The following is a 15,386-nucleotide window of genomic DNA, read 5'->3' on the forward strand; positions in this document are numbered from 1 at the left end:
GGTGAAAGGAGATGATCGGTGGAATATTCTTTTGGTTCATGCTACTTTTCTATTGGTAAAACATGAAGATGAAAAAGTTTGCTGAACTTTCCAAAGATGGTGGTTTTGATTTTTTTTTTAATATTGTAGATTACAGTTTGTCCTATTTTTAGAAAAGCACCCGGATGCAGTTCTACTCTGAACTCTATTACGATTATGCAAAAATTACTGCATGTCAATGGTTGCTTTTGTAAACTCTACTGTTACACTGTTCTGTAGTCAGATATTGAGTGTTTCAGGACTATTATTAACACGCAGCAGTAGATACCTTAATGTAAGAATTCCAACAGCTCTACTAAGGGTGGATGTTGCTGTTGACATAATCTGTTCAGAGACAGAAACAAGTGCAGATATCATATTTATGGTAAAACTGGCTTATTGTTTTTTGCAACAGCAGAGGATGCAGATAAAGCAACAATGGAAAAATTCAGAGTACTGGACGTTATGCAGATATATGATGGTTGATGGATGGCAGGTGGAAAGAATTTGAAGTTCAGGATTAGGTACTATCATGCATTGTACTTTCATTTTTTATGATTTTTTTTTATTGGTGCAATGTATTTTAATAATTGAAAAAAGAAAGCAGATAAAATTATACATAAACCAGAATATTTCCAGTTTAGTCTGGTAAAGGAGAACAGTTTGAACTCTTAATAGAGTAACAGTGCATGTAATTAAATTATTTAATTCAAGCAGTATTGTCATTTTATACTGTACAGTGAACAGAGTATCAATTGTAAAGTGATGTTATGGTTACCCTGCATACGAACTTTTCTTATCATTACATGGATCAAACTGAAGTGTAATGTATTTGTATTCATTTATATGACTGAGTTCACATTACATTTATACATTGTGTAACAAAAGATAAAATACACTATGGAAAACTGTTACAAAATTTTAATTATTTCAATTCTATTTTTCTAAAGTGGTCATTGGTCCTGTGAAATGTATGAATGTAATATACAACATTTTCACATATCAAATCATTAAGACTTGATTGCCATGCCATCATTGAAACCATAACTGTTTTGGAACAATATTGTATAATATCTTAGCTCAATGACATTAGGAACTTATTCTGCTTGTAGCCTGAATGCTACTTTGTATTCCTTAGCACAGGCTGTAGTTGCTAGATGTTTGAGTTACATGCTTGTGAATGTAATGTGGTACAGTCACTAGTGAAATTAATTTTTCAGCCAGAAAAATTCACTTGATATACCTTTTATATTGCACATGTGCCTTTTTGTTTTAGCAGTTATGACACATTGCTGTTACATCGATGAGAAAACATGTCTAATCATTTCATGTCAGATAGTACTTTTAATGTGAATTTCCCCTTGGGATTAATAAAGTATCTATCTATCTATCTATCTATCTATCTATCTATCTATCTATCTATCTATCTATCTATCTATCTATCTATCTATCTATCTATCTATCTATCTAATATTTGCCCAAATCATATAAGGGAGTTAGACAGCTAACAAACATATACAGGATGTAGAATACAGAAAAAGCAAATTATAACAAAAAAACTGTTTTGAGCCAGACATATTAAGACAGTTAATGGATTCTATATATTTTGTATTATCCTGGTCATGCTTTCAGTATAATTCAGATTATAGTATGCACAGAAAATCATTAAAATATAAAACAATATTGATATACAGTATCTGTTGAAATTTTCTGATTTCTTTTAGTTGGAAATAATTACAACAAACAGTATATTTCTTTATCTGCAATACTTGTAAATTCCCTTAGAGGTGTTTATTTCTTTTTATTTCTCACTAGCTAATAATCAAAATGATTATGTTTAAATAAGATCACTTAACAGGATCTAAGAGTGGACGTTTGACATTAACATCACAAATGATAGAACTAGTAGCATTAGACCTACTTTTTATTCCATGAAAATTATAAACAACAGGCATTTCCATATATCAGGAACTTTTGAGAAACACAGTTGGAGAAAAAAAATCACATAGATGTACAGTATGTGGTGGGTAATAAAGTAACATAGTGGTTAGCACTGCAGCTTCTTAGCTCCTGAGTCGTGGGTTAAAATCCCAGCCTGATTGCTGTCTGTGTGGCACAGGCATATTCTTCCTGCATCAGTGTAGTTTATTCTCTGGTTACTCCAGTGTACCACTCACTTGCCAAAGATGTGTGTTAGCTTAACTGGCAAGTCAACTAGCCTGGTATGAGTGATAATATGTGTACTTGCTGCAATTGGTTCCCATCTAGCATCCAGCAGTATTGATATAACTTCCATCTCCATCTGGATTAATCAGATTTGATATTTAATAGGTAAATCTCTCATGGTGTATTTGTTGTGTAATGCATGTCATTGTTTGTGTTTTTTATGTTTTTTTTGCTTTGAATTCATATGTTATGAACTATACAAGGGTGACAAAGTGTTTAGTACTTACTATTTCAAAGCTGATAAAGAATATAATGTTTCTTAAATTGGCTGAGAAAGTCCAGTCACAAACGTATATATACAGTGCTTGGGGACACCTCTGTGCATCATGGTAGTTTTGTTCTTTTTTTCTTCAGTTAAAACAAACAAACAAAAAAAAAAACAAGAAAAAATGAGTCGCATAAACAAACATAAAACAAACCAAAGTTCTCTCACCTAATTCTGGCTCCTAACTGCAACTCATCTCCCAATCTCTCTTCTTCTCTCTGTCTGTCTCTGTCTTTACCAGTTGAGCTTTGTCCCAAAATCTCCTCTCTACAGTAAGTGCAAAGGCTGTCTGGCAGGTAACAGCCATTAAACCTTCTCGCTTGAGGGTAGAACTCCAGAATTACTCCAATGGCCAATAATGTTCAAAAGTCATGGACTGTTACCACAAAGCTTCCTTATGAAGTTCCAGGTTTGCCTACATCCCTGAGCCCTAAGTCCTAATTAAAGGATCATTCACTTTAGGTATTTACATATGGCCTGTAATATGCAATGAGGTTTTATTTTTCCCTGTGGGAACCCTATGCTGCAATCTGTCCCATGTTGTGCCCCATGAAGTATTTACTCCAGGGGAACCCTTTATGGAATATTCCCTCAGTAGCCACTTAACCACACTGGTAGTTGGATTACTTTACAGTTAGCACTATACGTCACTCCCCTGTTGTGTGTCTGTAATAAGCTTCTTCTGTCCCAGCTGCCCTTTGCCAAATGGGCAACCGGTGACAATATACGGTACACAGGCAAACAGATTTGTGTACCAAAATTGGAAAATTTAAATTTATTTCAGTTTGTTTTATTGGTGTGGCATGTGCCAAATTTGTGACTTTTATAACTATATTGTTATTGTGCTTCCCAATTTTAACAAATGATAAATTAAAAATTTCAAATTTTATTTGACCTCATATTTAGTACTTTTTGCCTGTTTTTAAGTATAAAGGTTTATACTTAATTTTAGTTTGAATTAACATCACCTTTTACACTTTTCCATGTTGCGATGTAAAACTAAATCATTCAAACCCAAAATGTATTGCATATACTTATGTATTATTACATGGGCATTTAAAACTAAATATATAATGTACTGATTGTGTGTGCATATATAGTACTTGTAACAGCTAAACCCTTAAATATCTAGAAATGAATAGTATGTTTTAATTGTAAAAATGATTGCAGTATTGTTTTTATTTATCACCCCATTCCATTCAAACCAAGCATGTTCTCCCTTTTGTCTTGGGGGCTCTGGTATCTTTCCATAGTACAAAGACATGTAGATTTATAGGACACTAAATCAGCTTGTTGTGAGTTTCTTCCACTTTTGGTTTGGTTCCTGCACTATGTCCTGTACTGATGGCTGACTTCATCTTTGCAATGAAGAAGACAGATTAAGAAAATAGGGGAAGGTCATATGAAAAACTTCTAAACCTTTCACTCCTGACCTTTTTTGTGTGTCGAATATGGTTTGTAATCATACTGAGAGAACAATGGCTTCTGAAGCCTATAAATATACAGTCTTGCATATGGAGTATACAGTATATGTTGCATTTGTGCTACATTACACCAGTGCTTTGCTAATTAAACAGTTCAATGTTCATGCGTTAAACTGATTTTATAATACATTTTACATGGGATCAGTGGATGCTAAATTATTCGTCAGATCGGTTTAAAGTATAATTGAATTATATGATATGAAGTCTGATTAGTTTATGTATGTGAAATTTGATTTATATTAATATTTTTTATTAAAGAGAGAAAGTTGAAAACGGTGTTTTTTACTGCAGTAAATGGTCATTTCTTGTAATACAGTGCATTTGAGCATAATGTTTGTACCTTTTAGTTATTTCTTGCTTGCTTCTCACTAAAAATAATCAATGATAATCTGATATGGTAAATCACATTTCTAGCAAGATATGTGGACAATGCTTTTTCAGATACAATATTTAAAGGTAATCTAAAAGATGATATTTTAACAGTTTTTCACAATTGGATTACTGCAAAGTGCCATCGGAGATTAGTAAAGAAGGTGATTTAGTGGAGCAGCATAAAACACAGGCAGAGAATAGGACAGGTTTCTATTCTGCTGAAGAAAAATAAATGTTTTAGTGGTTAGAGGCTATTAAATGATTACATTTCCACGCTTGGTTGTGATCCAATGAGCAATGTTTAAATATTGACAGGAATCTGTCATCCAGGTTCCTGGAATCATTCACTAGGATCAGAAATAGAAAAAAAAAAGCCATTACACGACATCTTATTTTAGAAAAAAATCGTCTTTTTTACTTGGTTTGTTTGCTTGTGGCATGTAAGTGAACTGTTTTATATTGAGTACCATTAGGAAGACTAAATTACCACTGGAATTTGTTTAACATTTGAAAAGTGAGGATTCATAAAATTATAAACTGATCAATTGAAACGGTTTATAGGGCTTTACTTTCACATGAAATATCGTTTTATTATTTATTTTAACTTTCTGAAGAAAGTATTAGCATAATGAACACTAAAGTAAAATGCACAGATATAGAGATAGCATGTAGGTGTGTTTAAATGCAAATATGTGTGTGTGTGTGTGTGTGTGTGTGTGTGTGTGTGCATAGGGAGTGGATTAAAAAGCACAATTAGGGTCTGGTATGCTCATGGCATAGACTTGAGTGAGTTGTTTGCCATGAAAGGCCATGGACTGGCGTCAGATGGACCAGCTGTACAGCCCGCGCCAGCCTTGTAATGTACACCCACAGCTACAAATCTTGAGCTGAAGGTTACAGATGATGGGAATATGTAGGACACCATGTCTACATTCTGCTTGGCACAAAGCTCTGCCCTGACAAGCAGAGCCATGAGGGAAATTGATGAGGAAGGAGTTTAATTAGGAGCAGAGCTCAAAGGGGAAAGCAGGGAATAAAGGAACAGAGTTCTCTCTCTCACTCTGTTCTACTCTTTCTCCGTATTTCTGCCTGGCTCTATGCATATTTCTTTACATTTTCCCATTTTGCTTATATCACAAGCTGTAAAAGTAAACGGATTTTGTAAGAAAAAGAAATATTGTTTGTCGTCTTCTTGCTTCTTTCTTTGATGAGATTAAAAAATATACATTCAAAATAATTCCTGTTTTCATTTCTAATATCTAAATCTTTGATAATTGTATTATGATAATTATAGCAATTTAGAAACATTGCTTTTTTGGTTTAACATATTTCTGACTTTTTTATATGTTAGGAAGCGCAATACATTTTTTAATTTGTAACAAGAAGAGGTAACCTATTTTATTCATGTGAAATCCATTCAAAAAGTGTCTGAATGGGATATAAATGCAGTAAAGTAAGAAGAGCCCATTATGGCACTGCATTAAAGCATTTGTAAAATTTCCTTTATTTATGATGTAAATGTGTTCATTGAAATACACTATGGTATACAGAGTTGCTGATCTTAAATATAGTATAATAGCTAATTGTAATTAAAATCAGTTTTAATAATAGAATATAGCTATATTCAACATTAAGTAAAATGAATTTAATGTCTGAAGTTATAGGAATATCTTTTGGCCTCATCTTTCAATCATTTATTACCAGAATACATTAACTAGGCAATGAATAAGATGACAATATTTGTGTATATAAAACAGGAGGGATGCCCGAGAAGAGGTTGTGTCAGATGGTTGAAAAAGAATGAGTATGACCCCAAAGGATGCTGTGGATAGTGGAGGAAAAAGATTTGAGGGGCAACCGCCTCATCTGGGTAAACCCAGAAAATGGCTGATAAACTGGTGAAGATGATGGTAATGATTATGATAAAGAGATTGGTATAATGGTAAAGTTTCAGAAGACTAGATTTAATTTTTTGTCAAGTTACTGTCAGTGTGCAGTTCCTACATTCCCTCCCTGATGGTGTGGACATTTTTCAGAGACTCCAATATTCATTCAAAAGATTTGTGTGTTAGGATAATTGGGAAATCCATCCATCCATCCATCCATTATCCAACCCGCTATATCCTAACACAGGGTCACGGGGGTCTGCTGGAGCCAATCCCAGCCAACACAGGGCACAAGGCAGGAACCAATCCCGGGCAAGGTGCCAACCCACCGCAGGACACACACAAACACACCCACACACCAAGCACACACTAGGGCCAATTTAGAATCACCAATCCACCTAACCTGCATGTCTTTGGACTGTGGGAGGAAACCGGAGCGCCCGGAGGAAGCCCACGCAGACACAGGGAGAACATGCAAACTCCACGCAGGGAGGACCCGGGAAGCGAACCCAGGTCCCCAGGTTGGGAAATCCAAATTAGGCAAATATGACTGTGTGCATTCATCATGTGATGTACTGGAGTTCTGCCCGTGGCTAATTCAGCCTTGCTTCCAAAGTGAAGGTAAGATAGTGTTTTTGAAGAATTTATTATGCAACATGTACTGTCTTGAGGGATAGTTGTCCTGTACATTAAAAGTAATCATTAAGCACATATAACCAGTTCCACTCGTGAGTTTAGGAGGTACACTTTCAGCAATTAAATGATTTATAATAATCGTCATATATGTTCAAGGTGAGCATTCACTTTTCTGCTGTCAATGGATATCACTTTAACATGTGCACAATGTGGTAATCAAAGCTATTGATTCTGATATGTGCATTGTTGTCACCCATTAAACTGCACGTAATAAACTTATGAAACTTTCTTGTAGGCTCATTTGTACAGGATTGATGACTACTGATAACATATACTTTATTCAACAGAGTGATACTGAACCAGTCAAAAGCTACTAACCTATCCTATGGGACTGAAGAATACTGTAGAATGATAAAAATGATTACAAGTGGGATTTATTTCTATTTTATATGTTAAGATTTAGCTTTTTTTAAAAATGAGCTGCATTCCCCATTTCCTAACTCAAACCATTCAGTTTTTATTCCAAAAATTATATACCTAAATGCATTTTAATATAGAAATCTTTCTGTATGATAACACCACAACAAACCGGTCACCTCAAATCTGTTACTTGTGATGTAGAATTTGACATTATTGAATGTGAATAAATACCGTAGAAATATAAGGTTACAGGCTTCCTTCCTGTACTTCAGACCAGCTGAGAATGCAGGAATGCAAAGTCAGAAATATAAAACTTTTTTTTTTTTTTTTACCTAAGCATATTTATTTATTTAACATTTTGGAATAAACATTTCAGAATAAACATTTTTTTTTCTTTTTGTAACAAATTACATTAGTGCCTTATAGTAAAGTGTCACATTTTTGTTTTGAACATTTGACACATGGCACTGGACTGAAAAATAAGTAATCCAAGTGGTTGTATGCCACGCAGGGATGAAGAGAAAACAAGCCTTCTATGGTGAGGCTTCTTAGCTGTCAGTTGTGATTGGCTGCTTTTTGGCATCCCTTTCTACCAAGCTAGACAACAGGTGCAGACCCGCTGACAGGTGTGAATAACTCGCATGAGTAAAATTGCTGATGGCTAGTGATGTAGCCGCATGCTGGGTTGTAAACTGCTGAGCTCCAAGAGAAAGCAATGCCAAACTGCATACCTACTGATCACTTGATGCTGGCGCTTTCCAAGCTGCTTTAGAAATCCCCCATAACTGAGTTATCTATCCTAGTACTGTTGCAATCAATGTTGTCTGTCAAAAAGTGAGGTTTTGTGACACTGTCAATAGGGCAAGAGTTTTAAAGGTGTGTGTGCGTGCGTGTGTGTGTGTGTGTGTGTGTGTGTGTGTGTGTGTGTGTACGGATAGTTAGATGAGATTTAGATGATCTCATCTGAAATTCTATCCTCATATTGTCAACATTGATCCAAGTAGTGTAAACATGTAAAATAACGTGAATATTCTTCATAATTGCTGAATTAAAAAAAAACAAGTCTTTTGATTTTGTATTTGGTCGTCCAGCCATTCATTTTCTTAACCTGTTTATTTCTATTCAGGGTCATGTGGAGCCTTAACCTGTCCCACTATTTGATGCAGCAGCATACTAAAACCTATCTACACGATTTCTGCCCCTCAGCAATAGGGCACTGTATATTTGAATGTGTATTTTTGCATTTATCAGTCTGTTTGTAAAATTGATCCACCTCATTATTAAAAACCTTACAGTAAAAATGAAATTTTATTGGCTTAAAAGAAACTATACCATACCATTTTCTAAACCTAGTCCATCACAGTGTGAACACACATACATGCACATACACAGCAGGATCAACTTAGCGACATCAGTCCACCTGACCTGTATGACTTTGGACTGTCGGAGGAAACCCATGTACACACAGGGATGACCTGCAAACTCCATGCAGGGAGGACCAGGGATGCAAACCCTGGTCTCCTTACTGCAAGACAGCAGCGCTACCACTACGCCACTGTGCCGCTCTAAAAGAAACTATGTCAAAATAAATTAATTTGATTCAGTAATTGTAACTGAAATTAATAATAATTAAAATGTGAATAAAAAGCCTGCCAATTTCTTTATCTTATTTTCCATTTTTTTTAAACACCACTGATTATTTAACATTTGTGAAAGCCTGTAAAAACTGCTCTTCTTCTTTCACCATGAGTTGAAAATACTGTGACTTTAAAGTAAGAATCGTCTTGTTTTGTGTGCTTGACTACAGGGTCGAGACATTAATGAGCTTCTCTTTGGGTAAAAATATAACAAATCTTTAGGCTAAAGTATTTGATCTTGCTGTGTGAAAGTATGAATTTGAGGGCATTCAGTTTTAGTTTATGCGAATTCAGCCCTCAGATGCTGCTGAAAAACACACATACAGGAAGCACAATGACATGTGATGTCTACGCCAGAAATATAAGCATGCAAAAAATTTTGAGTTTCTAATAGTACAAGTTACAAATTGAGAATAGTTAAGTATAGAATGATTTTATATACATCGTTGTTCATTTCTTTGAAAACAGGTATCTTGTAATTATTACGATTGTGCATTGTAAATTAGTAGAATAAGCTAAAGACAAAGCATGTCATCTGGCTATGCTTCATCATTACACATCAAATGCAGGCTTTCATAAAGTAAATTTAATTACTGTAGTCTCAAGCAAACACTGACACAAAGGCATCTAGAGTAATGAGAACACAGTAATCAACGTTCAGATAGCTGTCCAGTGATAATATTCCCTTATGTTAATCTTCGTTTATTAAGCCAAGCCAATATGAAAGGGAATGATTAACTGTCTCTTAAAAATGCTTTGGTCTCGCAGTCTTACGATCAAATGTCTGTCTTCCAGCTGTAAGAGTGTGTCACATTTAAAATGACTTGTCACCTGTCAGTCTTCCCTTTTTATCTGTTTTTGAATAATAAAAGGAGTGGGTGCTGGACATACAAATTCATACACTTCATATATATGAAATCTATGAAAGATAAATGCATGGTTAAAAACGATATGGCAACAGAAGGGCATTTTCTCCAGTTAACCTCACACATTTTGATAAAGTTTTTAAGAAGACACAGTATGAATCATTTTCATTCATAATTTCTTTGCCGTAATACAAGAATATGTAATATCTTTAAGAACATCTTATTTGGTAAAGAAAAGTCTCAATTTGTCCAGTAACCGGCAGCGTGCTGTTGACTTGTTATCTATAGGTAGCTTTATTTCTATTAGAAGGTGGCCACCAGGTGGAAACAGATGGTAATTGCTGTTTTTTGCAAAGTGTACAAGGGTAAAGATGATTTCATTGGGTTTGGTGATATAAGGGTTTTACTGTCAGTTGCTGGCGTTTTAGGCATGGATATAGTGTTTACTTTAATTCTTTTCTGTTCTGGTGAATTTTAAAATAACTTTCTTTTAAGTACCGTACAGACATTTTTTTTTTCTACCCTACTCTGTTTTAATTTCATATTTCTCTATTTAAATGTCAGTCTGTAAGTTGCTTTTGGAGATGCACTAGCAAAAACTTGAAACTATAAAAATTATTTATTTCAGACATTGAGAAAGAAAGGCCTTAATGGTTGTGACAGTCCTGATCCCGATGCTGATGATTCAGTAGGTCACAGTCCCGAGTCTGATGACAAGTACAGAAAAATTAATGAAGATATTGATCTAATGATCAACAGACAAAGATTATGTGTAAGTATTCCTGACCCTTGCCTTTTTATTTTTTATTTTTTTCTGGTATTTCCCTGAACCCGGCAGGCATTGAGCAAGAAGGAGAACAAGGGTTGTGACAGTCCTGATCCTGACTCCTATTACAGTATTACCCCACGCACTGAAGAAAAATACAAATCAATTAATGAAGAATTTGATAATATGATCAAGAATCTTAAAATGCCCGTAAGTACTAGAGACAGCTGGTCTGCCGCTCTCTGACACAGCAAATTGTCTTAACCCTGCTAGTGTGGGTGCTCTTCTATCCTAAATTACTAAATTCACTATTATATTTTGCATAGTTTCTCCTCAATAATGAGATTTTAAAAAATCTGTGGCCACTTTATTAGGTACACCTGCCTTTTTGGCTTAGTTTACTGCTTAGTGAGTGACAGCATCACATGTACAGTCAACACTATTAAGGCAGGTTGGGAGGAACCAATAGATCATATGTGTGTGTGTGCAATTTGGAGGAAGAACGGTAATGAATAGATTGGGAACTGTTAAAAATTTCATACATGACAGTGGCAAAGGTGTATTGACACTAAGGCATACCACAAAAAAACAGGCCAGTGGTATTCCTGTGATTAAAAACAGACTGGTGGTGGAACAGGCCCATGGAGATAGGCACAACAGATAAGACACAGATTACCTTAATTCCCCTAACAGCTAAATGTAAGAAGAAGAGTAAGCATACAGTATTATACATGTATATTTGTTCATGGCAGAAAACAACCCAAAAAGAAGATTAATTTGCAGTGGGTTAGCACAAACACTGGTTACTGAAGAATCAGAAAAACATTCCTTGGTTTAAATAATCTCAGTTCCTGCTCAGTCATGGTGATGCAAGGACCAGAATTTTGCAAAAACGTATGAATCCAGGGGGCCATTCTGCAAAGAGTCAACAATATAGACTGGTGTGAGTGATTTTATATTGTGAATGGGACGTTCTTTTATCTTACACACTGTCTTTCAACGTGCAAATACAGCAACATTTGACTTACCACTAGATAGCTGAAGTGAATTGATTTTCATCAGATTTCTATTCAGTCAGACATTTGTGGATTGAAATGTTCAACGGTCATGGAGCACACTGGTGTTGACATGGACCAGCATTTTTGTTACACAAATTTGTTGAATCCACATGTCAAAAAATTTAGGTTATTCAAGGGTGATCTTACTATTAGTCAGATGTACTTAATAAAGTGGCTTATAAGTGTTTACTTCTTTAATTTGATTAATTTGCTATAATCCTGATCAGAAAAGGACATTTTGTAATTGGATGACAGGATGACAACTGATTTTCAAGGACGAAATTGAAGTTCAAATATATAAATTTTATTGTAGCAGCAACATTTCCATCTACTAGCAGTATATCAAAATTACAAAGTTAAATCATAAAACGATTACAAGACAGTGGCATGTAAAGATAACCTCATTGACCTACACTTATAGGGTTAAAGCTAGCTATGGGCTGCAGTGTCAGATTCATGCATGAGGCATTTCTCACTGAGTTATAATCTTTTAGCATGTTAAGGTGAATTTAACCTAAGCCCACAAGACCCCAATTTACTGAATTAGAAATAACACCAACTGCCCCACCACCACTATCCATGTTCTAATGCTTTTTTTCAAGACAAAAATTAATGTTTAACACTCACAAGCTTTGCCAGGCAGTTAAAACAAAAATGTTTTTAATTTTATATTCTGCATGTGTTTTCCATTTGCAAAACTTGTAAACCTGCTTATACCAAATGCATTTTGTACATTTGTTCCCAAACCTCTGTTCTACCCTTTTTGGCAGAATGATTCAAATAAATGTCAAATAAAAGGCAATTCAGTGCTCCCATGAGAAATGATATAGTTGGCCGGATGAAAGAGCTTCCTCTGCCTTGTGATAATGAAGTCTCCTCGTTCACTTTAACTTGTTCAAAACCCAAATATTGTACAACAATAAAATAAAGTTTATAGGTTTAGCCAGTGTTGTGTTAGACTGTAGAAAATGGCCCTCAAAAATCCTAAGAAAAAGTTAATATAATTGGTATTAAATATATTATTCATTAGCTATTTTAAATTTTATTATTTTGATAAAGTCTTTGAGCCCTAGATAAGAAAATTGATGTAATAAACTGGATATGTCGTGAAGGAAATGCAAGTTAAAAGTTAAACTGTGGAAGTGAATAAGAAAAAGAAAATGAGCATTTTGTTTGCAGCCGTTCAGAATGTGGTTACTATGGTTGTGAAGTATAGGGTGTTCAGATTCCAAAGCTGGATGTGATCATTTTACACAGGAAGGATGGCACCATCCAAATGACAGCTTACTGAAGGACCAAGTGTACAAGTTGAAGCATATTCATCTGATACCACTGCGCCCACTCGACCACAAAACGAGGCATGGCAAGCAGGCAGGCAGGGATTCTGTAAAAGAAAACTAAAATGGATAAAATGGTGAAAAAGAAAGGCTTGTCCAGACAATAATTAAAGAGCTGCACAAACTCTGTCTGATGTGCTTCAGAAAAAACAGTGTAGAATATGGGGTGAACATTAACTCACTCACTGGAGCTCCTGCTCACTGCTAAAATTAGAAGGAGGGCCTGGCTATGGTTAAGCATTAAATATGGAGACACGGATTTGTTATTGTTGAATAGTTATGGCATTTTATCAACTACAGAAAAAAAAAAGTTTACTCCGCACATAGTACATTATTTATTTCTACTATTAGAAGCATCTAAACAAGAAATTTGTTTGAAATTATCTTTTTTTTTTTTGTTAAAGCATGGGTTTGTAAGTGTTTTGGTTTTCATGTCATTTTTGGCTCTATTAATACTGATTAGCATTTTTACAAAATAATACATGTTGCACTAAGGAACCCAGACATGTCCTGATGTTGTGTCATATGAAGGTATTTGATCAGCCTCTTGGAGACATCTGCTGGTGGATGCTGCAGAAGTATAAAACTGAAAATGGATGATTTTAAAGTAATGTAACAAAGTCCACACAAAAGGAAACACAAGGAATTTTGAACATTTTGAGGAGTAAAGCTTAGCTTAAAATACAAACAAAACGAGTTCCTAAATTTTGTTTGTTAGAAATGAATGTCTTTTTAAAATCTAGTTTAGGAAATTTGGAATTCTGTTTTTCTTCAGCACTGTAAATACAGTATAGTTTATAGTCACATTAATTCAAAAACAGAAACTAAACCAATAATAAACTTGAATGTTTGGCAGAAGGACTTACAGTATTTGCAGCGTTACAGTGGACTTCGTATTTTTTCAATAGTTTGTAGAAAGCATTAGATGAACTTGGTGAGTTTTCATATGGAATATAAAAGTAAAACAATAAGAATGAAAACTTCAGTGTTGATGTAGAAATATAATTATTTGCGCTACTATTCATCTCATTAATTCTAATGTGCAGGCAGTTCAGCCTTCAAACTACGAGATGCCAGTTTCAATCCCGGTGACCAACCCAAACAGCCTGATATACAGCCATCCTGGCAGCTCTTTGGGAAACCACAACCTGCTGCCACTGGCTCACCCATCCTTGCAAAGAAACAGCATGTCTCCAGGTGTAACGCATCGGCCACCTAGTGCAGGCAACCCAGGTAGGTTATTTCATAATCCATATTCTTCATATTTTTCCAGGTCATTTGAAACTCTGTTTATGGTGAAAAAGTGTGCGGCTTTGAAGTGTTTTCTGGAAAAACAAATTGGCAAATGTACTATATAATAGGTAGGCTACTGGTAACTTTCAAAATCTTGCATGCGATATACATTCAACAAGCATTCTTATATACTGACAGGTTAAATATTCAAAATTCAGTAAACTAAATGGATTACCCTAGTGTTAGCATAACCATTGTAGGTGGTGGTAAATGAAGTTTTATTGTAATTAAATGTAACGTATTTTTCATTGAAAGTCAAAATATTAGGTATAACTGTGTTGTAAGTTGGTTTTAAACAGTGATAGATTAGGGCATCCTGGAGCCTCATCACTCTTTACCACCAGATACATTGTTTTTAAATTCTACAGGATGTTGGGTTACAGTATGTACCTTGCTGTATGAAGTATAAACCAAATGTGGTTATACTAAAGCATTGTAGTTGACTTGTAGAGCCATAGTTTAAATGTGTGTATTGCATAAAGGGTATAACAGTACTACATAAGGAGGTTTACATAAATTCCAGGATTGTTGTATATGAACTGTTTGGAAGGACTGAAGTTGAATCTTTTTTTATCTTAAACAGTGTGACAGATAGGGGGCGCTGTCGTCCCCTTGAACCCTCAGATCAGACCCCAGATAAAAGTCCAAGTGTTGACTTTATTATAATAATAATGTGCGCAAGCACCTCCACCTCCATTATACTTAATAATAAACTCAATACAATAATCAATAATAACACCAATAATCACAATCCTCCACACCTCCCAGCAGCTCAGTCACCCTTCCTCCCAACTCAGCTCCCTGCTGGGATCTCCCACAGTCCTTTTATACTTCTTGACCCGGAAGTGTTTCTGTCCCTCAGTCCATGTGACTTTATAACACTTCTGGGTAGGGTAAAACTCCTTTTTTTCAGCCTGGAAGTACGTCATTTCCTCTGTCCCCTCGACTGGGAAGTACTTCCGGGCTGTAAGGCAAATATAAGTACCTGGGCCTTCCGGCAGCATCCCCTGGCGGCCCCCATGGTATCCAGCAGGGCTGTGCATTAAAAACTTCAAGGTCCATGAGGCCCTGCTGGAATTCGGGGCACCTCCATGTTGCAGGGAGGGCTGCATCTGGCAGCCT

General features: G+C 35.4%; 1 protein-coding gene across 14 annotated transcripts in view; it reads left to right on the plus strand.

Moving 5' to 3' along the window:
- Positions 1-15,386, plus strand: part of LOC114654283 (myocyte-specific enhancer factor 2C) — a 187,273-nt gene that overhangs the window by 144,172 nt on the left and 27,715 nt on the right. For 8 of the 14 annotated variants that reach the window (XM_028804737.2, XM_051930077.1, XM_028804729.2 and 5 more), the window contains 3 exons: positions 10,439-10,498; positions 10,649-10,786; positions 14,018-14,204. In XM_028804737.2, the coding sequence (XP_028660570.1) occupies positions 10,439-10,498; positions 10,649-10,786; positions 14,018-14,204 (385 nt within the window). Of the gene's footprint in view, positions 1-10,438; positions 10,583-10,648; positions 10,787-14,017; positions 14,205-15,386 lie in introns of all 14 variants that reach the window. The other 6 variants (XM_028804739.2, XM_028804735.2, XM_028804738.2 and 3 more) reach the window with 3 other exon arrangements.

The sequence above is a fragment of the Erpetoichthys calabaricus genome, chromosome 7 (assembly GCF_900747795.2).
Source record: "Erpetoichthys calabaricus chromosome 7, fErpCal1.3, whole genome shotgun sequence".
Taxonomy (NCBI): domain Eukaryota; kingdom Metazoa; phylum Chordata; class Cladistia; order Polypteriformes; family Polypteridae; genus Erpetoichthys; species Erpetoichthys calabaricus.